The sequence below is a fragment of the Desmodus rotundus genome, chromosome 5, assembly GCF_022682495.2.
Source record: "Desmodus rotundus isolate HL8 chromosome 5, HLdesRot8A.1, whole genome shotgun sequence".
In the NCBI taxonomy this organism is placed as follows: domain Eukaryota; kingdom Metazoa; phylum Chordata; class Mammalia; order Chiroptera; family Phyllostomidae; genus Desmodus; species Desmodus rotundus.
Genome location: NC_071391.1, coordinates 28549968 through 28573064, shown reverse-complemented (window position 1 = coordinate 28573064; position 23097 = coordinate 28549968). Strand labels below are relative to the sequence as shown.

The following is a 23097-nucleotide window of genomic DNA, read 5'->3' as shown; positions in this document are numbered from 1 at the left end:
GCTTGCACAATTTATTTGTGAGCTGTCTTGCCCAGGAAAACATGACCACATGGGCTCCAAAAGACTAAGCTTTAAAATGCAGCAGAAACTCTGGACACTGACTTTTGTTGTGGCCTTGATGAGGACACAACTGGACTACTTTCATGGTGGGACAGAAGAGATGGGTTATTGGAAATCCAGGGACAGCTTCCACTTCCACTCAAATAAACCTTGCCACACCACAATCTCCCATACATGGGCCCTTGGAAGGCTCTCCTCACAATCCTGTGGAACAACCTGGTTTCCACCAACAACAGCAATGAACACCTGTTCAACCAGAAAGAGGGGGTATTAACATGTGTTGTCAGGCTTTACACAATACACAATAAGTAAAATGCAGGAAAACACGCACAAGACGAATACACATGAACTTCAGGGCAATCACTACCTTTGGGGAGATGGGGGAACAATTAGGTAGGGCTTTAAGAGGATTATACATAAATGCTTTTTTACAAGGTTTGAATAAAAGTGGACAAAACATTTTTGTATGTTTATCATTAGGATTGAGCCCAGAAATATTTTATTGAACACATATTAATTTTTGCCCCTTCTTTTATGTTTGAAATATGTCAGAACTAACTTAAATTCTGTCTATATGGTGAAAATTAACTTTAGTCTTTATCTGATTTCTACTGATTCAGTTTATCTCTAGACATGATTCACATTGCCAATCTCTTCTGTAGACTTCTAGGCATTTTTTAAAGACTCTGTTGTTAGATGCATAACCAATAGATGCATGAGGCTACTGAGCATTAAAAATGCCTATTCCAAACTGAGAGGTGCTGTGAGTGTAAGACATGCAGTGGATTTTGAAGGTATGTGGCAAAAAAATGCATTGAGTCTATTACATGTCAAAATGATAATATTTTAAGTACATTGCATTAAATAAAATATATTAATGAAATTAATTTCTTCTATATCCTTTTACTTTTCTACATGAGACCACCAAAACTAGAAAATTGAAAAAATTAAATGTTTCATCCACTGTCATACAGTTAGCTTTTCTTACAGTAAACCTCAGTGACAGCAAAGGTTCAAATCTTAGCTACTATGCTTCACTGACTTTTTTTTCCAAAGTATTCAAGTAGATAATGTGCTATGCTTATGCAAATGGAGTTTGAATTACTGGTCTAAATTTAAGTTCCCAGCAGTATCACATTCAACAGGATATATCATGATTTCTGTGGTACAGCATTTATACCATTCTGTAGTTTTGAGTTCATGAATATCACTATGAAACTGCTTTCAAACTTTACCACAGGTCAAAATGACCTGGACAGTGTTTTAGGAATATTTTCCTAAGCTCAACCTTAGAGCCACATTTTTTTTTTAAATTTGACATTTAAACAGATAAGAGGATAACACTCATAGTGTGCATGGATTCTGAATTTTTAAAAAAATAAACATTTTATTATATGAGAAAAGGCTATTTGTATATACTCAGGAGATATATGTGTGAACTGATCAATACAAGTTCAATTAATGAAAATTTCAATCCTTTTTTCTTTTTCAATGTTGATAAAATATGATTATTTACATCTCCAAAATTATGAAAATAAATTTATAAAAGCCACAAAAGTAACTGAGAAATGTGTATAGGTAATTTTCTATTCATTTTCAGATTAATTTTTTAAAGACTGAAATGGAAAGGAAGAGCAAAATGATCCGAGATCTTCAGAATGAGGTAAGGCATATATTTCATGCAAATTTTATATGAATCAAAGAATATACACAAACACATTGATTTGCCGAAAGCTTTGGAGTAATGATCACATGCAGGTTTGGTCTTTAGTTATGTGCTAATCCCTACTTTTACATTTATTTAATAATGTTATCAGTTCTTATATCTCTAGTTCACTTTCCATTCTCATTATATTTGGCTTGGGAAATGTTAAAAATCTATTTTCATTTCATAAATTTGTCTACCAATTAACATCACCGACACTGAAGAAGAAAGCTAGCTAGACATTGACTTCATGCTAGGAAGACCCAATCGAGAATGAAAATTTATATAAGAATTCTCAAGTAATGTAGGTTTGAATAAAATAAACTGTAACAACTTTCATTATAGCCTTTAAAATGTAAGAACCTATATAATATTAGACACTTTTCTTCCTTTCGATTCTTGTTCTGTCTTGCTGTACAACTATCGATACTATATTTAAAAAAAATCCTTCATCATGTTTTTATTTCCACCTCTTCATTTACTTTTTTCTTAAATACAATTTGTTACTTAGGACTATTAAACCATGACCAATTCCTAGTACATCTTCCTTGATCAATCCCACTAATTATGATTTGTTTTTTATTCCAAATCAATCACGTTAGCTTTTACGAGTTTCTCTTTCTTCCTTTCCTTCTCTTCTTCCTTGCTTTCTTTTATTTTTTGAGTCATTTAAATACATTATTCCTAAATGATTTCCACCCGGTGTCCAGGTTAAAAAATAGACTTTACAAACGCCTTGATGTCAACAGGCAGCGCCAACACTCTGATTGTGATATTAAACGGTTTCTCGGATGTGCACAGGCTGTAAGGGTGAACGGAAAGCAAGAACATTTTAAATGGTTTTCTGATGATTTCATTGTATTTTAATGCCTTTCTAATGATTTTTCTTCTCAGTATTTTCAAGAAAGAGGGATGGAGTAGGATTGATAATGTTTCCCTAAAACCTAAATCTTTGTGGATTTCCTGTTCATGGTGGAAAATGTCACATCAGAGTTACCAGAACACCTGGTATGCTGGATAATTTCTTGTTCACTGAGGCTCAGTGAAAGCTCAGTGAGAGGTCTAGGTTGCTTTAGTCAAAAATGCTCACAGATCATTTAAGACAAGGGGATCATTTAAAACAACGTCAAAGACAGTATTAAAACAGGAAAGAAAGTCCATTAGCACTTATACACATTTACTCACGCAAAACATGTACTGGGTTGTATGCTAATGAGAGGATTATGGGTTAATCTAAGTCTCTATGTGTCTCACCAGCTAACTTTTAATCTTGGATAATTTTTTAAAATCTAGCATTTGACTAAGGAAGAAGCACTTTCAAAATCAAACTACAATTTATTCATAACCAATACATATGAGGATGGATAAAATATTTTATTTCTGGGTAATGTTTTAGAATATAATACTAACTTTAGGTATGTAGGCCAGAATAATTCTAAGAGAAATACAATGCTGCAGAAGTAATATCTGCTAAACATAAGTTTTGTAATTAAATTTACTACTGCCTACATTCACAACATTGAAAATTGGCAAGATGAAAATTGATAACCAAAAAGTTTTTGTTTCCTTAAAAAAAAAAAAAAACCTAATGGTGAGCATATATCATCAACTGAATGGTGAACACATATTATCAGCTTTTAATTTGACTCCTTTGCATTAATTCCTTCAATTTTTAGGTTTATTATTTTGACAAATGATGACTATGTAGAGATTGAGCAAAGTAAAACTACACAGACACTGCCTAGAAGATTGTAGTCCAGGAGTAAGTAGAGAAAATCAAGCCAGTAAACTGATTAAACAAAATGCAAAAGTGAGGGTAATGATACGGGGATGAAGAATACTTCTGAGTGAGGTTAGTGGGCAAGTCCCTGTAGAAAAGGACTTTTGAAAAATTATTTTTAAATAACAGCATTTTTCCATTATGTGAAAGTAACTATTAAAAGACACTTTTAAATTAACACCTAGGATTTAGTTTTTAACTTTAAGGTGTCCCTTGGAAGAGGAAAAATATTTACACATTTTTTCCAATCAACTTCTATGTAGGGCAGAAAGCAATTTGATTTTTCCACCCAGGCAAACATATCTGAAACAGGCTACATAGGAGTTTGTGACTCAAACATTGTGAGGCACAAGCTTTCAGAACGTAAAACCTTACTTGGAAAAGAACACTGGAGAATACAGAGAGAGAAAAGTGAAGATGAAAGAGGTATAGAAATCATTTTTAATTTACGAAGAAAATAGAAAGTGGGAGTGGAAAGAGTGTACACGATGAATTAGTGAGAGCATTGCAATCTTTTTCATTTCATTTATCTCTCTACACGTGAGCATTACTTCTAGCCAGTGTCTACAATATGTTATTAATAAATGGTCAAGTGATATCAGTAAGTTTTTAAAAATTGTGTTCACTTCTGTGTGATTTTCCCCAGCATGTTAAGATTTGAAGCAACCGGGGGAAGCCTTGTCATATTTTACAGAAATTTTAGCAATACTACAACACAAGAAAATATACAGGCCATATATTGTGCTTTAGTGCTTGTAGTGGCCATTTAGTGACTTCAAACAGTTTTAAAAAATGGTTTTCACTGCACCAAGATATGTGGCTAAGATGTGAGTATAGAAGATCATGAAGATGGTTCCTGCCTTAAAAAAGATTAGTAAAAGATATGCATCAGATTATAATGTTCATGATAATGTAATTTATTAAAAATCAATTCCCTTTAGGATCTACATCTCAAAGGAAAAATAAAACACTAAATCCTAAGTATAAGGCTGCAAAGGATTGACTATGATTCTTGGAATAAATGCCAGAAAATATTAAATTGTGGTGGTATTTTTAGTAGTATTACTATTATTTTGTTAATGTTATGATTGCAAAGTTACATTGTGGGTGGCATTTTTCAGTCACATTTTTTCTATACACTCTGTACTTTTGTGCACAAATTTGTAGACTGTGAGGTTTCTCACAATGCATAAATTGATTTATTGTAGATGTATCACCGGTCCTCTAGTAACTTCCTAATCTGTCTCTAGTTCTGGTGTCTCCTGTAATCCATCCTTGCACATTCAGTAGCTTATTTTGTATTTAGATATTATACAGTTACAATATACATAATATTTTGCACTTTAACATAAAACAAAGGAAAAAATAAATCAGAAAATTAGCTCTCTTCCCTGACTTCTTTATGTAGGAGATCTCTCCAGAAAAAGTCCAACCATGGTTAATATAAGGAATGGTTTGTGCAATATTGGTGTAACCTGGCAGCCAAGGAGAGTGGACTGGAATGCACATGCATGAACAAGGACAACTTCACTGTACTAGTCAGTGGGGAAGGTAAATGCCATTGAGTGAGCATGTGTACTGTGTGGCCGTCACATTCAAAATAACTGAGCGAGTAGAACAACGAATCTGCATCACATTTTGCATTAAGCTTGCACATTCCTCCATGGAAACTATTTGGATGGTTGAGAAGGCCGCAGCTTTGGGCCACTGGCGATTGGCAACTTCATCATGACAATGCAACCACTCACGCATCACATCTTGTGCAGAGTGTTTTGGTGAAACATCAGATCACCCTGGTGATTCAGCCCCCTACATCCCAGATTTGGCACCCTGTGACTTCTGGCTTCTCCCAAAACTAAAATCACCTTTGAAAGGGAGGATATTTCAGACTGTCAATGAGATTCAGGAAAATATGACCAGGCACCTGATGACAATTAGGAGAACTGTGTGAGGTCCCAAAGTGCCTGCCTTGAAGGTGACTCAGATGTCATTGTCCTATGTGCAATGTTTCTTATATTTTGTATCCTCTTCAATAAAGGTCTCATTTTTCTTATTACATAGGTAGATGCCTTCTGGACAGACCTTTTGTACTAATCGTATCATTATGAGGTATAGTCAGTTACAGAGACTCCAAAGCTTAGAATTCTCTTTGATTTGATATTCCAAAACACCTTTCAATTGTTATTTTCAATTTTCTTTAAATTTTTAAATTTCCTTCCAAGGGAAAATAAGTTTGTCTATATTGGTCCTTGACATTAAAAAAAAAGTTAAGTGATAAGTATGATAACATATAGACAATGAAATATTAGACAGGTTAGCTATTGGGACAAGTATTTTGATTAGTTTTAAACTCAATGCAATGTGTGTGATAATGTTTAGGATTTTATAAAGGAATACATAGTTGACTGCACATGATTTAGATTAGTATTAAAATAGTATTGAATTAGTGAGCACATAGAGATCAAAGAGAAGGGAAAGGTGGAAAAAGGAAGAAGGATGGAAGGAAGAAAAAGAAAAGGAAAGATGGAAGGAAGGAAGGAAGGAAGGAAGGAAGGAAGGAAGGAAGGAAGGAAGGAAGTTGGTAAGAGTAGTCCCTTCCTCTCCATTCTCTTCTATGGTGTTTTGCTTTAGTATAGATTCTCATGGTTAATTATTTTCCTGAGATTCATTCAAGATAGTTTAAGTTAAGGGTAAAATAGGGAATCATACTAAATAATAATAATGATAATAAAGTCAGGAACCAATGGGTCCCATGCTGCCCAGTGATGGAAATCAGTAATTTGTCAAAGGTACTCCCTCTCAGTGATAGGTTTTCCCTCTCTCTATTTCATGGCTCTATTTTCCTTTCCTGTCTCTCAGTTCCTTTGCTCATCTAGTTTTCACATGGTGTATACAGTTTTGTTTTGTTTTTTCAAGTTTTGTTTTATTGTTATTGTTATAAGTGGCTGGGAGAAAAGGCTTCCCATAGGTCAAATCACTAACCAGTCTGTGGATTTCCAAATAGTTCTAATGGTCCCTGGCACATATCCAGGCATATGAAGAATGGAACATGGGTTTTACGAACAGCGTATCAGTTACTGGTCTCAGTTTTGGCCAAAAAAAAAAAGTCCTCTGATAAGAAGAAAAGGATTTATTAAGCCATATAGGAATTTCACAAAATTGCTAGGAGAGCTGAATAAACAGCTTGTAGGCAGAGCTTTAGGGACAAGTCATAAAAATACCCAGAGTTGATTGTCTTGAGGCAGAGCTACCTCTGCCAAGATCAGGAAGCTGTGAGCCAGCTGGATAATCCCATCTGTTTTCCCACAGCCCTAATCCTTGTGCAGGAGACAATGAATAACAGCTAGATCACCAGTTTCTGTATCGACATACTGCAGGGATCATATCTGATTAGCAAGCCTAAGTCATATCTATGTGAGTGTTACAATGAAACACCAGGAATAGGGGGGGATATATCTGCTTGATTTCTAATTTGTTTGCTTTCATTTTTCCTTAGAAAGGTGGGATTAGCTCTAAAAAATGTTCACATTGTGAAAACAATTTCCAAAATGTTGTGTCTTGTGTATTAATAACTCTTTTTAAAAAAAGTTAGAGTCCATGGTAACTAGATTTAGTATATGACAGGTCATCATCGATGGGTTTTCAGTGGTTAAGACACACGCTGCAAGCACCACTGATGGAGCATTCGGTTGCATGCATGTTACAATATCTCGTGTGCATACATGGCATCTTGCCTCTAATTATTGTGTGATTTTTAACTCTGCATTGATGTGAATTTTCTCAACTGATGGTGAATCTTTGAAGTTCGAACCTCACCTTATCTAGAGTATTATAATTCATATCTTTTCGAACAATCTCAGGGCCAGGACTCTGAGTACAGTGAGAATAAATTAATACCACACGTAAGTCTGTTTTTAGTACCAATGAATTAATGGATTGAATAGGATACTACCTCCAAATTTGGAGTTTGAAGCTGATTTACCTAATTTGTGATTTTTTTCTACAATAGGGTAGCTAGGAGACCCTGAAAGATAAAAAAGATTGATATCAGATTATCTGTCACCATCTTGAAATTATACAATAACGGAAAAAAATATAGGTGCATCTATACATATGTATTTTCAGATGAGAAGGTCTAGATTCTCAGAGGGAGTTTATGACTGAAACAAACAAACAAAATTAATAAAGGTCAATAACCTCCGATCTGGAGAAAACTCTGCTAAATTTTAAGTAGAAAACCCATTTTGGTTCAGTGTTATGGGTATAAAACTCTCTAAACAAATGATTCCATCTCACCGCAGGTGAGGCTGATGGGGCATTGCGTCGTGCACTGAGTGCTCTGGCTCATCATCCTGCAAGGGGCTTCTGACATCTGCCTGCAGGTGAATAGGCAGGAGCGTTTGAGTCAGCCATGTACTGAGTCAAGGACATGCCCAAGTTGTGTGCAAATGATTTCTTTGCAACCTTTTCACTTTATTTCTCCTGAATTGCTTTTTTAAGTGATTATTTCTGAGAAGTTTTGGTCAACTTGGTATTCTGGTTAATTGTGCATCTAGTATTTAAAGTTTACTATAACCCACCTGTATTAGGTGCTAGGGTTTCTATAATAGTATTGCAAACTGGGCGGCTTAAAACAACAGACAGGTACTCTCAGTTGAAAACTAGAAGTTTAAATCAGTGTTGTCAGAGCCACACTCCCTCTGAATACTCTGGGGCAGGGGTGTCAAACTCATTTTCACCGGGGGCCACATCAGCCTCGCAGTTGCCTTCACAGGGCCGAATGTAATTTTAGGACTGTACAAATGTAACTACTCCTTAACTAAGGGCAAGGAGCTCTACATTCAACCCTTTGAAGGCAACCTCGAGGCTCATGTGGCTCCCGGTGAAAATGAGTTTGTTACGCCTGCTCTAGGGAATAATCTTTTTTTTTTTTGCATCTTCCTATTTTCTGGTCTCTTCCAGCAGTGCTTGCTTTTCTTTGGCTTGTCAAGAACCTCTGCTTCCAGCTTCGTATGGCCTTCTCTGTGTGTTTCTGCCCTTGTGTGTTCTCCCTTGTCTTAAACAGATACCCTAGTCCAGTGTAACCTGGTTATTACTTAATTACATATGGGAAGACCCTATTGCCAAATAAAGTCACATTCTGAGGGCCCAGGATGTGATACTAAATTTTGGGGTGATACTAATCAAACCACTTCATCATCTATGGCATTTTATACATTCCAAGCAAACAGCTTAAGACATTTTTTAAACAGGCAAGGAGGAAATATTTCATTAAGTATAACTTTGTCTGTAGAAGTGCTTTAATATTACTTATTTAGTTGCATATGTAAGATTTATTTGTCTATATACTTATTCATTTTTGAATAAACATATTACTTAATTCCCAGACTTGTTCCAACATTGTGCTTTATTCCTGAGGGACAGAAATATTATAAAATTTCAATTTTACAAAACAAACTCTGACCATGAATAATATAAAGAATATAACTTAATATTACATAATAGATAATACTTTCCATACAATATATAATGATACAATAATAATTATAAAAATCACACAAAATAACTATAATAAAACACATTGAAATTTGCATTTTACAATAAAGTATTGTAAGAGGGCAGCTGAGGGCAATACCTATGAGGTGTGGTGGTCACTGAGTGCTTCACTGATGGGGTGGCTTCTGCAAGGGTTAGAATTTATAGCTCTTCATTCATGATCAGACAGCAAATATAAAAAAGGTTGATATTTCAAAAGTTCCCACGTATGTGAAACTATTGCTAGTTGTTTATTGTTGTGAAGAAAGCAATTAATTTTGATGGTAGCTGAAACCAATTTCAGTCAAGCTTTCTTGCAAGTCAATGATGTAAATATGTGTCATACGAGGGTGTTGGGGCTGCCAACCTGATCAATATGGCCAAAGCATAAAACACATAAAAATAAATTTGAAAATTTCCACTACCAGATACAACTACATCCGTGAACTTTCTACTTTGCAAAGGTACAGAATTCTTACTCAGCATTTCAGAAGTAAGCCAGGGCTGCTGTTTTATTGGAGATAAGGGTCTACCTTAAATTTTGTTTTATTTACTATTGCAGTCAATTCTGCCAAGTTGTAATTTCGTGCTTCAGAATGTTGGCTAGATGCCAACATTGTAAACAATTTTAGGGATGAGTCTCCGATGAAATCGTGTGACTTAATGCCTCTGCCTGCATCTGTGTCACTGTTTCTATTCTTGGACAGAAGAATATATGGTGTTTTCCACCATGCTTCAAATAAAGGGACGGTTTTCATTTTTTATTTCATGAATTTTATAAAAATTATTGAATATGTTTTATGTACTCCAGAATACTGTATTTCAGAATACTATTAATTTTGTAAATGAAAAACCAATGCATGCAAGAGATTTAGCATATATTTATTTATTTATTTTATCCTCACCTGAAGACATGCTTATTGATTTTAGAGAGAGGGAAAGGGAGGGAAAGAGTAAAGGAGAGAAACGTGATTGGCTGCCTCTCATACATACCCCGACATGGGACCAAAGCAGCAACTAGGTATATTCCCTGACTGGGAATCAAACCTGTGGCCTTTTGGTTATGGGCCAACATTCCAAACAACTGAGTCATACTGGCCTGGGCCATTTATCATATATTTAGACATTTAGCTCTTAAAAAGTGGAAACTATTGTCATCATCATCCTCATCATTATTGCTATGGGCTTCTGAGGTAAAAATAAGACATCAATAAGCAATGTTGTATATGAATTTACTTAGGAAATGATTCTAAACAATCAAGGAAATACATAAGAAACTCCACACTTCACTTAAATGTAAATACCAAGGTAAGACAGGGATCTATCTCTTTAACCACTAAACAGTATTGTTCCGTCTTTCATAGTGTCTCTCTCTACGTGGCAAACAAGACAACCAAGCACTATCTGATTCACACCCTACCAGCTAAGAAACATTAGTCAAAGCAGAGAGTCATTTCAGATAGCGCCAGCAAAAAAAAAAAAAAAAAAAATCCCAGGAAAAGTCTTAAAGTGTTCGCATGCCTGAGCCAATCAGCATGGCCAGATGAATGGGGCATTTTCTTTGTTAGACAGAGCCAGCCCTACTTCAAACACAGGTGGATTTGCGACAGGCAAAGAGGGTCCATTGCAAAGGTTACTACGTATTGGACTGATAAAATAAAATGTGCCCCCCAAAACCATTAAACACCTATTTATTCACGGCATTTTCATCAATTTTCTTACTATCCCTCACATCAGATCTATATATGTATACACACACATATATATATACATATCAGATATATACGTATATCTGATATGTGTATATATATATGTGTATATATATATACACACACACACATCAACTTCAGAGTACATCTTTGACACTTACTATTTGTGGTTCTTAAATGTAATTAGAGACACCAACTCCATCCTCACTGTTCTTATGAGGATCAGATGAAATAATAGTTATGAGAACAACTTGTTTTCATAACTAGTCATTGTGCCCTTTCTTTTTCTTTCCAATAAATGTTACCTATTAATATCTGACTGTTCACAAGTGAAACATTTCTACTCCTGTTATATTCTTTAATTAGCTCATACATGTAAAATACATGTAAGGCTGAAAAATGGCCCAAAGGGAACAGGCTCTAAACCCTGGAACGTGTACATGGTACCTTACAGGGAAAAGGGGTCATCGCCCATGTGATTCAGTTAACGATCTTGAGATAGTGAGGTTATCCTTACTCACTGGTGGTATTCTGGTGGACCCTAAATGCAGTCACAAGTGTCCTTAGTTGACATGCACATAGAGTCAGGAAAGACACAACCACAGAATCAGCGAGCGCCTGCAGCAACGAGACTGCAAGGGGCTGGCGCCATCATTACAGCCTGGTGACTTCTGACTTCCTGCTCCAGAGTTATTAGACAGAAGGTGCACCTCTCTTATCTTAAGCCACCTAATTTGTGGTCATTTATTACCGTGGCCTCTAAAACTAATACGGTAGGGTCTAGATGAGCATGTACCCACGCTAGTCATAATTACTTAAGTGTATATTACATAATGGAAGATTTTACTTTCTCCTATTAATTTTAAAGTTAAACTGAAATGTGACACAATTTATAGATAATGGGAAAATACTCGTCTGTATCATGTTATTATTTATTACACTCCTAGGTCCTAGCTAGGCATTGTACTAATTAAACATGGAGTAAATAAGAGCAATGCATCCCAAGCCTTGTTGTAAATCATAGCCTTGTATGGGGAGGACTTCTCAAAGCACATAATAAATTGATACAATAGTAATATAATCTGCACCAGGGATGAAGCATCTTACTCACTTACTCCATAAAAAAGTCATCGAGTGGGAAATTTGCTAGCACTGAGACACACAGCAATGACAGTGGTGATGATGCTGATGACGATGATACCAACAACAGCTTTACTAGTATTTGTTTTGTGTGTACTATCAGCCGGGGCCAGCCTGTGTATTACCATACGTAGTCTACATCCCATTCACTTTAAGCAACTATTTTGTTTGCTTTGTTTTGTTCTGTTTTGTTTAGTGTGATGACCTCTGCTTCACAGAATGGAACCAGTCATGATCTGTGGTTCTATGGTTCCTGGCAAACTTCATCATGTGAAATTGGCTCTGCACAGTTACTTGAATTTTCTTATTTTAAATAAACACTAGTAAAGACACCAACTAACATGTGAGCTAGATCTTGCCACAAATCCCTTTGGTATCATCATTCATGATTTTTAAATGCAGGGATTGAGGGATACAGCGATAAAAGTTACAGAGTCAATCAAGCAGCTTGGGGTTGAACCCAAGCTCTCTGAAATGAGAGCTAATAATACTGTCTGCTCTTTAAATAAAACTTATACCGTGGATTCAAGTTACTGGGCTCAATTTTTTTTTATCATTTTTGCATTAAACCTGATTGAAGTTTGAAAAACTTTCTACCTCTTTTAAGAATAACTTCAACCATCAACTGAAACACTTTGCTCTTTCCCATTCTTTCCTCCTTCTCCCTCCTGTGAATGGTCTATTCACACTGTTGTAGTTAAAATCATCGGAGTGAAATATTAGTGCAGATAATTGTTTTTTGCAGTCTTCGCCAACATAACAATTTTACCATGGCTGAAGTAGATTGAACGTACCCGACTTGCCTCCTGCTCTCATCGCTACTCCTGCGGCTTGCTTGCAGGTTACATGTGTAATTGCATTTCTTGCTGGCAAGCTCTTTATATGCATGATTTCACTTAATCTGAACAATCTAGATGTCAAGCAGAGCACATTCGGAATGAAAGAGGGAGGTAAGAAAAACGAAATCTTACAGACTTTCTTAGTTGCTTAATTTCACAGAACCAGCAGAAAGTGGCGAAGGAACTAGGCACTCAATTTTTCCCTGTCCTTTCAAGGTGCTTTTCTCATTCCCATGACAGTGGACTTTGACACACAGGTGAAACTGACCACCGAAATAACTGCCTCTTCTAATCTTTCTAACTATCACATGCATGTGTCCATTGTCTAAACTCGCTCTTCTGGCCATAGCTGTGGGAAAATAAAACTGTTTTTTTTTGCATTCTTCATTAAGCTGTTTTTATCCTGTTGGATTTCACCACTTGTAATCCCATTGATTTCTTCTCCTCCAGAGAAAATTATGCCTTTATTGATATAGTGGAGAACTGCTATTCTGGGTTTTCAATAAAATCACACTTACCCTTCTATTTTCTAAATAAAACTAACAGAATTTTATCACTTCTCTCACAATTCAAATTTACCTGATAAATATAGTTGCTAGATATAATTTTAGAAAGTAAACCTATATTAATTTTTAAGAGATAAAAAGGATTAAAGGATTAAAATCTCATTTATCAATTGATATTATATTTCCAATTTCAATTCTAGTATTTTTCAAGTTTAAGAAAGAAGGTTTCTTACCAAAACAATTGTGCTAGTAGGCATTTTAAATGATTTTGATGTAAAAAAATAGACCTCTCATTCAGAAATTGTTGGGTATTTGACCACTGTGACATAGTTAGCTAATAGAGTTCTATTTCTTAAGCTGTATATCTGAAACTAGTTCTTATAGACAATCTTAAAGGTCCATACACTTAATACATTTGTTAGACTTAAGAACACAGCATTTACAAATTGTGTGATATATATCTGTATATATAGAATTCGTATCTATATATTGAATATATATCTCTATCTATCTAGCTAAGATTATTCTGTGATACTCACTGCCTCCCATGATCCCCAGTTAAAATGAGGTAGTGTGGTCAAAACAGCCATATGTTCACCAATGTCCACTTTCTGTCTTACATTCGATAATGAAAAAAATGAGTTTCAGCTATAAATTTATACTTACTCATCTAGGGACTACATTTACCAGCCTCCCAGCATCTTTTGTAGTGAGCCGGGGCCACATGACTGTTTTGGGCAGTAGCTGTATAAAGGAAACTCTGAGTTCATGGCTGTATGTAAAAGAGAAAACTATAACTGCCTTTTTATGTAGTTACCTCTTTGTCACGAAGTGCCTGATGTATACCTTTATTCACTGTGGTTCAATGATAAATTCTTGTTCAGTCTGGAAATTATGTTTAAGTTGAAAACTGCCTTTTTCCTCTAAGATCTGGTCCATATCTTACAGGGAGGACTTCACATCTTATCTTTGCCTTTTTTATGCTCTTGCTCAAATAAGGCAAAGTATTGTTTTCTTATCAGTATCTTTATCCTCCCACTTTTGTGAAAGATTTTGCTTCATCTTTATCAAAGCTAGATCTGTGCCTCTCTGTGTGTTTGGGCATCACCCCACACTTCTCATCTCTCAAAAGTCACCACACAGCTGCACACTTGTCCAGAGTGGGGAAGGGCAAGTTCCTATCGGTTCTCTTTTACTCCCAGTTTCTAATGCAGTACATGACACATAGCAAGTCTTTAGTAACTACCTAGTGAGTACCTAACCTGAATCCTCTAGATACACATCTAGAGGATTGTGTGTGTGTGTGTGTGTGTGTGTGTGTGTGTGTGAGAGAGAGAGAGAGAGAGAGAGAGAGAGAGAGAGAGAGAGAGAGAGATTATTTTTCTCTACTGGACCAACATTCTGGGAGGTGAAGGGTTAAACTTATTTTGGTAGGAAGACGACTTCTTAAAGTACTTGGGATTTTTATTGAAAATACTGCCATCTGTGTAGCTCCAAGGCCTTTCTTATGTTGCACAATTAAATACCCTCCCAGGCATGGACCTTGAAACTAGTGTGAATCATTTCATTTTCAAAGTCTTGCGAATCGACAGAACAGAACACAATGCAATCTTTATAAAAACAGAACTTTCTTTTTTCAATAACGTCAGAGGCAAGTTTCTTAATAAGTTCCCTTAACTGGGTATAAATTTTATATTGCTTTTATTGCATTTTTTCCCCATTTTATTTGCCACATAAGTTTAGAGCCCTTATCATGTTTACAATGATTAATATTGAAAATATGTACCAAAACTTTTTACTTTTTAATTAAGAATCTTTGAAGATTTCCTTAGAAAAATGGTGACAATAATAAATTCTAAGGATCTACTGTCATTAGTATATTTATTTAGTAGTGTTGGCTTGGTTACATTTCTTGGAAATAACCTTTCCTTCACTTTGGGAGTTGCTTTTTATGCCCCCCCCCAAAAAGGTAACTTATCTGTTTCCTTTCAAAAGTAGGCTGAATTCATTGTCTAGCAATAATGAAGCAGACTCTCTAATCTGTCAGTTTTGTCACAAGAGCACTCTCTTTCTCTAAAGCCGTGTGGTCAAGCACTCTGGATTTATGAAATTAATATTCATTCAGAGGGTCTGAGTCCACTGCCTGAACAGAACAATAGTAAATTAGTGACTCTACGGAAGTAGTTTGTTATATTACATGCTCCTGATTGCAGAAAGGTAGAGTGTGCACAAAAGTTCAATTTTGTATTATCCTTATCTTCAACAATTGTCACTTTGAAACACGCATATGGCTAGACAACAAATGGATTTGAATAAATACATACATATATATGCATTTGCATGAGTATCCAGATATTAGATAGAACTCACTTGGGATCAGTTTTTTTTTTAACTGAATAAACTGATTTACATACAAATTTCACAGCTTTGTGAAAGTGTGGATCACATCCCATATGTCTGTAGGTTCCATGCCTCACATACACTTTCCTCCCTGCCATCAGACACCAGTCAGGCCAATTCCTCGCTGAAACACACCTCTGTGATGCTTTTTCAGACCCTCTCATGTAAATGAATTGACTTCCTCATCTGTTCCCATCACATGGGGTACATATTTCTCCATGTGGCTTCCACCACTTTTGCTGACTAGTTTCTGTTAATGTGCCTTATCTGACACACTAAACTCTGAGGAAGGCTGCACTCTAAATACTGCAGGGCAAGAACGAAGAGAAGAAGGAGGATAGAAGGAGTTCATGAATAAATGGGTAGGAGAATTTATGATTCAAGTTGTGTTAAAATGTGCCAGCTTTATGTGTCAATATGTGAATATGAAATAAATAATCATCTTGCTTTGAACTATTAACTAAGTAGTTTAAATAGCCTCTGCCCTATAAAAACATTGCTATTTACTTGGGAGTATTAATGATGTATCTGTGGAAGAATCTGACCTTTTATTGGGAACTATAATGAGCTTGACAAGATGACCCTGGTGGTTAATTCAGTCCTAACATATTATCATAATATGGTTAGAATGAAGAAAAAAAAACTTGGTTAAGATCATTTTATCTGACAATCAAATTATGGCTAGGATTCTACGTAAGTAATACTTTGTACACCATTAAAGCCAGAGACCTCAGTCCGCACTGAGCCCACCATTCTTGCTGTATAGATAAGTTGGTGGCTCAAAAAGCCTAGGCTGGTTTTTTTGTGGCGTTGGTTTATCTCAAACTGGCACTGGTTATAACTCATGGAAACTATATAAATAACTTCCTGCAAGCATTCCGCAAACGTAATGATTTGAGTTTGTGCTTATAAACTTTGTAAGTTTTAGCCCTTCAGATAGGATCCGGGGTCATGGCCCTGTACACACCATTGTATTAACTTATGTTTCCTTGGGAGAGAATTTGTCCCCTGCTGGCACTTGGCAAATGATGACGTTTTATTTGAGTTGTCAAAATTCCTCAGGATTGTGAAGAGATTGTACTGTATGTCTTAGGGAAAGTGAAAAACAAGAAGTATATTATGTATTTTATGATTTAACGAATAAATTTATAAAATATATATATTTAATATATATTTATATATGTAGTGAAACTTCTAAAGAGGTCAGTTTATTTCTCAATTATAATTATATGCATGCATGTTCAATATAGGAACAAAAAATGGTAACAAAGAAAATAATAGAAAATTGTTTTGTCATCTTACAATGGGAAATAAATAGAATATAGGAACATATCTAACAAATATAAGCCTGACCCCTCTGTAGATGGAAAATATTATGTTTTACTTTCAAATCAGTAGCTATATAATTTTTTTTCATGGTCCTGAATATTTTTGGTAAACATCAAATTAATGGCTGAGGAATGAGATAAACTGAAGGTTCCCATTAACTCAGGTTACACAAGCTCTGACAGACGCTCTCTGATTCCCTGAAAGGATTTTTTTTATAAGACCTTATTATTTCAACAGCTATCACCAGGCATCTTTCTTAATCTCCAGCCAATGGAGTTCTTATAAAGTTAATCTCCTTTGATTATTTCATCTCTTCCAGAGCCTCAAGCTCAACATTTACATACCAGTTGTGTTTTTCCATGACTCAGGAGGTTGAAGTTAAAAGAAATTGAGTTGAATGTGTATTGGTTATAAGTTCAGCAATTTGGGGTTTAATTCTTACATTTTTTAACTATAAAATAGAGGTAATCATATATCTACCTCATAGATTTATTGTGAAAATTTAAATGTATAGAGAGAATAGCAACTGGCTCATGGGTAGCATCTGATTAATGCTAGCTATAACAACCATAATTAGTATCACTGCAAATTGATGTAAAATAAAATGTTATATTCTCAAGTGATTTTTGTTTATATTTATTTATGTTATGTATTTTTAGTGCTTGCCACTTGATTGATTTACTTAGCAATATATCATCTATAAATACATCTAGCTCTTTCTCTTTGAAGAAATACATAGAAATAGAAAAATGTACTTTTCTGCAGAATATATAGTATGGATATTTCTCTTCTTAAAAATGTAAGATTATACTTGAGTTTTTAAATTTATACATAGGTAATTTTACTATATAAAATTAAAAATGGCTTACAAAATACTTCATAATTAATATTTAGCCTTGTGACCCTTAATGCAACATGCAACTTTGTAGATTTTCTCTTAACATGCCAGTGTGAGTAATGATAAGACTGTGGATGCAAGCTCTCAAGTGATATAATTTATTTTTTTCTGTTTAGTCACAGTTTATTTGATTCTTTCTCTGACACCCATCCCTATTTATTTTCTCTTCATGATACTCCCTTTTCTCATATTTATTTTCTTTGCAGCTTGTTAAATACAGAGGAGAGAGTCAGATGGATATTCAGTAATTATCCTTACTGTAACAGAACCAGGTTCCCAATGTAACACACTTGATTGCTGTGTCCATGGTAATTTACATAATCACTGTGATCAAAACTGGGTAATTACTGACGCCAGCTGTGCAAAGCCCTGGTCCCTGCAAAGAGCTGGGAACCCTGCAAGAGCTGGGCACTGGGACACCCCTTGAGTGGAAAACCTTCTTTTATCTACTTACTCTCCTTGATAAATGCTAGTTCTGATAATTACATAGAAACCTTAAAAACAAGTTAGGAAAGTTGGGAATGGACAAAGAGTACTGAAGGAAAGTTTGATTATGTTTTCACAACAGTTCAAAGCATCACAGTACAAGAAAAAATAAGAGATGAAAAGCAGAAAGTAAATTTATGTATGAAACATATCTAGTTCCATCTTTAACTCCATTTCACACCTTTGGTAAGATTTTTCCCATTTTTCTACCCCTATATATATTGTTTCATACACGTGTATTTATCTAGGTAAATATTTATATACACCCCATAGATACATACACATGTGTGTGAAACAGATCACAAAATGTATCCCTCTGGCCAATGGAAACATGCTACTTTCCCAAGTATTATTTTAAAAAATTACTATTAGATGCAAACCTTTATATTGTTAACATCTCAATTTCTTGAAAAAATACCATTTATGTGTTCTCTTCACAATATGTTCATGTAGGGAATCATTTACAGAAAACACTGCCTATTGTACTACTCAGCATTCCTTCTACAAACAGCTAAGTAGATATCTTTTAACAGCGTATACCGAGACACAGCAATTATTTTACTGGTCATCAATGGGTTTTTATTTCTTAGTTAATGAGAAATGTGATACCCATTTGGTTTTTGGTTTATACATTAGTTTAGCCTTGCTTTCCAGACAGACATCCCTTGAGTTCATAACCTTTCATGTTCTTTAATTCTTCATGTTCTTGTGTCTCTTCTTTGTTCAACCTAGATTTTCACTACTCATCCTAATAATTGCTCCCTAAAATACTCCCTCATCTCTCTTAAATCCCAAACTTAATTAAATCTTAGTCTCCTTAGGCCTGCCCCAATGTAGGAGACTATGGCAGGTAAAAATCAAATAAGTATTTGATTTTTGAATTTTTGACATCGTTTTTGAATTTTTGATCATTTGTCTTAACTGGGTCCTTATTATTGCTAAGCAGTCCTATAATCTCATTCACTGCACACTCCATTACCTCTCCCATTAGGACAGAACCCTGTTTTATATTTTCTTCACTCTCTTCAAGCTTCAATTTCCTCTCCTGCAACCCACACTATCAGTTGATATCCCTGCATATTAGTCAGGCTTCTCCAGAGAAACAACAGAACCAATAGGAAGTATGTGTGGTTTGTATAAGATTTCACATGGATAGATGGATATCCATTCTAAACAATTGGCTCACATGATTATGGAGGCTGGTGAGTACAAAATCTGTAGAGGTAGCTGGAAGGCTGCAGACCCGGAGAAGAGCTAATGTTGCAGTCAAACCCTGAAGGCTGTCTGCTTGCAGAAGTGCAATTTGCTTGGGGGATGGCCATGCTTTGTTCCATTAATTACTTCTTCCACTGCCTGGATGCGGCCCTTCCAAATTATGGAGGACGATCTGCTTTACTCAAAGCCCACCAATTTAAACGTAAACCTCATCATAAAACTCCCCTATAAAAACATCCAAAATAATGCTAGACCAAATATCTGGGCACTGAAGACCAGCCAAATTGACACATACAATTAATAACATTCTGCTGCTTCTTTGTTTTTGACTTTAAAGAATGTTTTATTTTTAATTACTGTTGCCATACAGTATGATATTAGTTTCAGGTGTACAACCCAGTGATTGGACATTATATAACTCACTAAGAGATCCCTCTGACAAATCCAGTACCCATTTAACACCTTATATTGTCATTACAATATTATTGACTCTATTCCATATCTGTACTTTGCATCCCCATGACTATTCTCTAACAATCAATTTGTACTTCGTAATCCTTTCAAATTTTTTTCCCTTCCCCCAATCCCCACTTTCATCTGGCAATCATTAAAAATGTTCTAGGCTTCTCAGTTGGTTAGAGCATCGCCAAGGTTGGGGATTTGATCTCTGGTCAGGGCTCCTACAAGAATCAACCACTGAATGCATCAATAAGTGGAACAACACATCAATATTACTTTGTCTCTCTTTCCCTTCCTCTTTCTCTAAAATCAATACATTAAAAAATGTTCTCTGTATCTATGAGTCTATTTCTCTTCTGTTTGTTTGTTTATTTTGCTTTTTAGATTTGTTTTGTCTGGAGTAAGTATTCCTACCCCAGATTTTTGTTTCTTTGTTTCCACTTTTATGAATTTTTTTCCATCCTTTCACTTTCAGTTTGTGTGTGTCTCTTGTTCACAGCTTATGTATGGTCTTGTTTTGTTATCCATTCAGCCTTCACATGTCTTTTAATTAGAGCATTTAATCCATTTGCATTTATAGCAATTGTTTATAGATAGTAAGTTGCCATTTTATTATTCATATTTTTTATCTTTTCTTCTTTTAAAAGAAGATCCTTTAACATCTCTTGCATTACTGTTTGGTGGTAAACCACTAAGGATACTATTTTGATGTTTTGGTGGCTTTTATGTAAATCATCTCATTTAATCCTAAAAACAATTTTGAAAGGTATTTCCTTGTTTTGGCTTTATACATGAAGAAACTGGAGCTTGGAGGTTTAAGAATCTTATTCAAGGTCACAAAGCAAAGGACAGGAGTCAGTGCTGAAAGCTCTTTCTCCTACTGATAAACTGGCCTGTCTGCAATAAAGATGCTTCCCATCCAATCATGGATCATAATTTAAGGGAAACACATTTTGTCATTAGCACCTTAACCTTATACTGGCCAGATAACAACTTTTAGGATTCTTTCCAGAAAGTCTGTAATTCTACTGACTTAGTGTAGGATAGCTATTTACTGACAAAGTCCTCTTAGAAATTTCATGACCAGACACTAGCAGAGAGTTATCGGCAAAAAGTTGAGTACAACTTACCAAATTGTACTTTTTCCCCATTTATTGCTTTCAAGGCACTTTAAAGTCTTCGTTATTTGTGAGAGAAACAGTAAGGATATAGGTGTGACACAACATCACTAAGAAAAACATAAAAGAACATCTAAGAACAGGACCAATTTTCCAAATACGATAACCTATAATACTAGCAGCAATTTTGCTTTGATTTTCTTTTGTTTTGTGGATTAAAGGTTGTTTTCATTTTTTTGATATGATGTTCTGTGAAATATACAGGTGCTATGTTTTTTTTGTATATTTTCTTATTTGAAAAATTAAAGCATAATTAGCTTTCTCCCTTGAAGACACAGGTACCTTATATTTTATGTTACTTTGAATTGAGGAACTTGCAGTAAATTTTTACCACAACAAGGGAAGAGTCCCCTAAGTTTTTATCTGCCTTGTGGGCAACATCAGATTGCAATGCACAAGGGATATTCAGCCTAAGGAGTTCAGATGGAAAGCACAGACTTCCTTCTGCTGACTGGCCTTACAAACTACAGCAGCCTAGCTATCCTACCTGTTGAGCATCCTTTTCCCCCTGCATCCCACTAGGTGAGGGAAAGAATATCCTAGAACTTGGGGTGAATGAAGTAAGGGAAAGCATCAGCTGCATACCTGGCTTCAGGAGTGGACCCCAGATGCATTTCCTGTAAAAGTAATGTAAATAGTGAGCAGAAGTGGCTAAAGCAGTACCACTGGTACGAGAAGTGGATACAATAGTTAGACTTACTTTGTCTGGGGAAACTTTCTTCCTATGCTTAGCATTACTTCTGAGGGAAAAGGAATTCTGAGGGATAAGCAATTTATAAGCTAAATTCTATTACAGTCATAGGAGATTAAACCACTGAGAAGCTATTTTATCACTGCAAGGACTGCGTTTCATTGTGATCTTTTTCTCTTATTGTTTTTCCTCCATCATTATCATTGTTCTTGTAGTTATCGTCATCCTAAAAATAAGTAACCCCTACTGGGCTCTTTCAAGGTGGCAGGCACCATTCTAAGTGCTTTATCTACTTGAGCTCAGTCAATTATTGCAACTCTTTCTACCTTTATATAGAGAGGAAATTGAGGGACACAAGGAGGAAGAAACTCATATAAGCTATCACATTCAATGGACTTTGTATTGCTTTCCTGGAGAGAAATTAGTCCTTGAGTCTCAAATCCGGCAGAAGTGGGTTCAAGTATTAGCTCTGCCACATACTAACTTTATGACTATGGTAAGCTTATGCAGTATCTTGAGTCTCAGCTTCTTATTCATAAAATAGGATATATAACAATAGCTATCTCCTAATAATGCTGTGGATATTAAATAAATTATGGGAAATTCATTGTGACTCCTGGCATTGAGGATTACTGTTAGTTTATAAAAGTAATATTGTTATTATTATTAAATCAGAAGGAGTTAAGCAAATTTAATATTTCTTGAATTTCACGCAGTAAGCATATTTTGCTAATTGATTGCTACAGTAAATAGGAATTTTAACATAAGGCCTGGATTAATTTAGCTAATTAACTAAATAATCCTAGACATCATTTGGAATAAAGCAAGCCAGGAGTCCAGATTTGAGATTTTAAATTCCTATCTAAGGACTCTGATGACTTTCACTTTCCTTTGTCTTACTTTCAATGCCTTGCTCTCCACACTGTCCCACTTGCTTTTAATTTTCAGAAGGTAATAACTTTGAAAGGTTAAGTTCTTGTGAAACAGAACTTATGATAATAGCAATATAAATAAAATCATAATGGATATTTTAAAGTCTTTTAGAGTTTATGAAGCATTTTCACTGACATGATTATTTCCAATTGTAAATAACAAGTTCACCATGGAAACAGATGATGCCAATATAGGTATGATGGTCATGTTAAGTCCAATACATTCAAGAAGTTT

At 35.2% G+C, this 23097-nt stretch overlaps 1 protein-coding gene across 4 annotated transcripts in view; it reads left to right on the top strand.

Moving 5' to 3' along the window:
- Positions 1–23097, top strand: part of LUZP2 (leucine zipper protein 2) — a 351835-nt gene that overhangs the window by 189075 nt on the left and 139663 nt on the right. For all 4 annotated transcript variants that reach the window (XM_053925801.2, XM_024558957.4, XM_024558956.4 and 1 more), the window contains exon 5: positions 1661–1723. In XM_053925801.2, coding sequence (XP_053781776.1) covers positions 1661–1723 — 63 coding nt within the window. The remainder of the gene's footprint in view (positions 1–1660; positions 1724–23097) is intronic.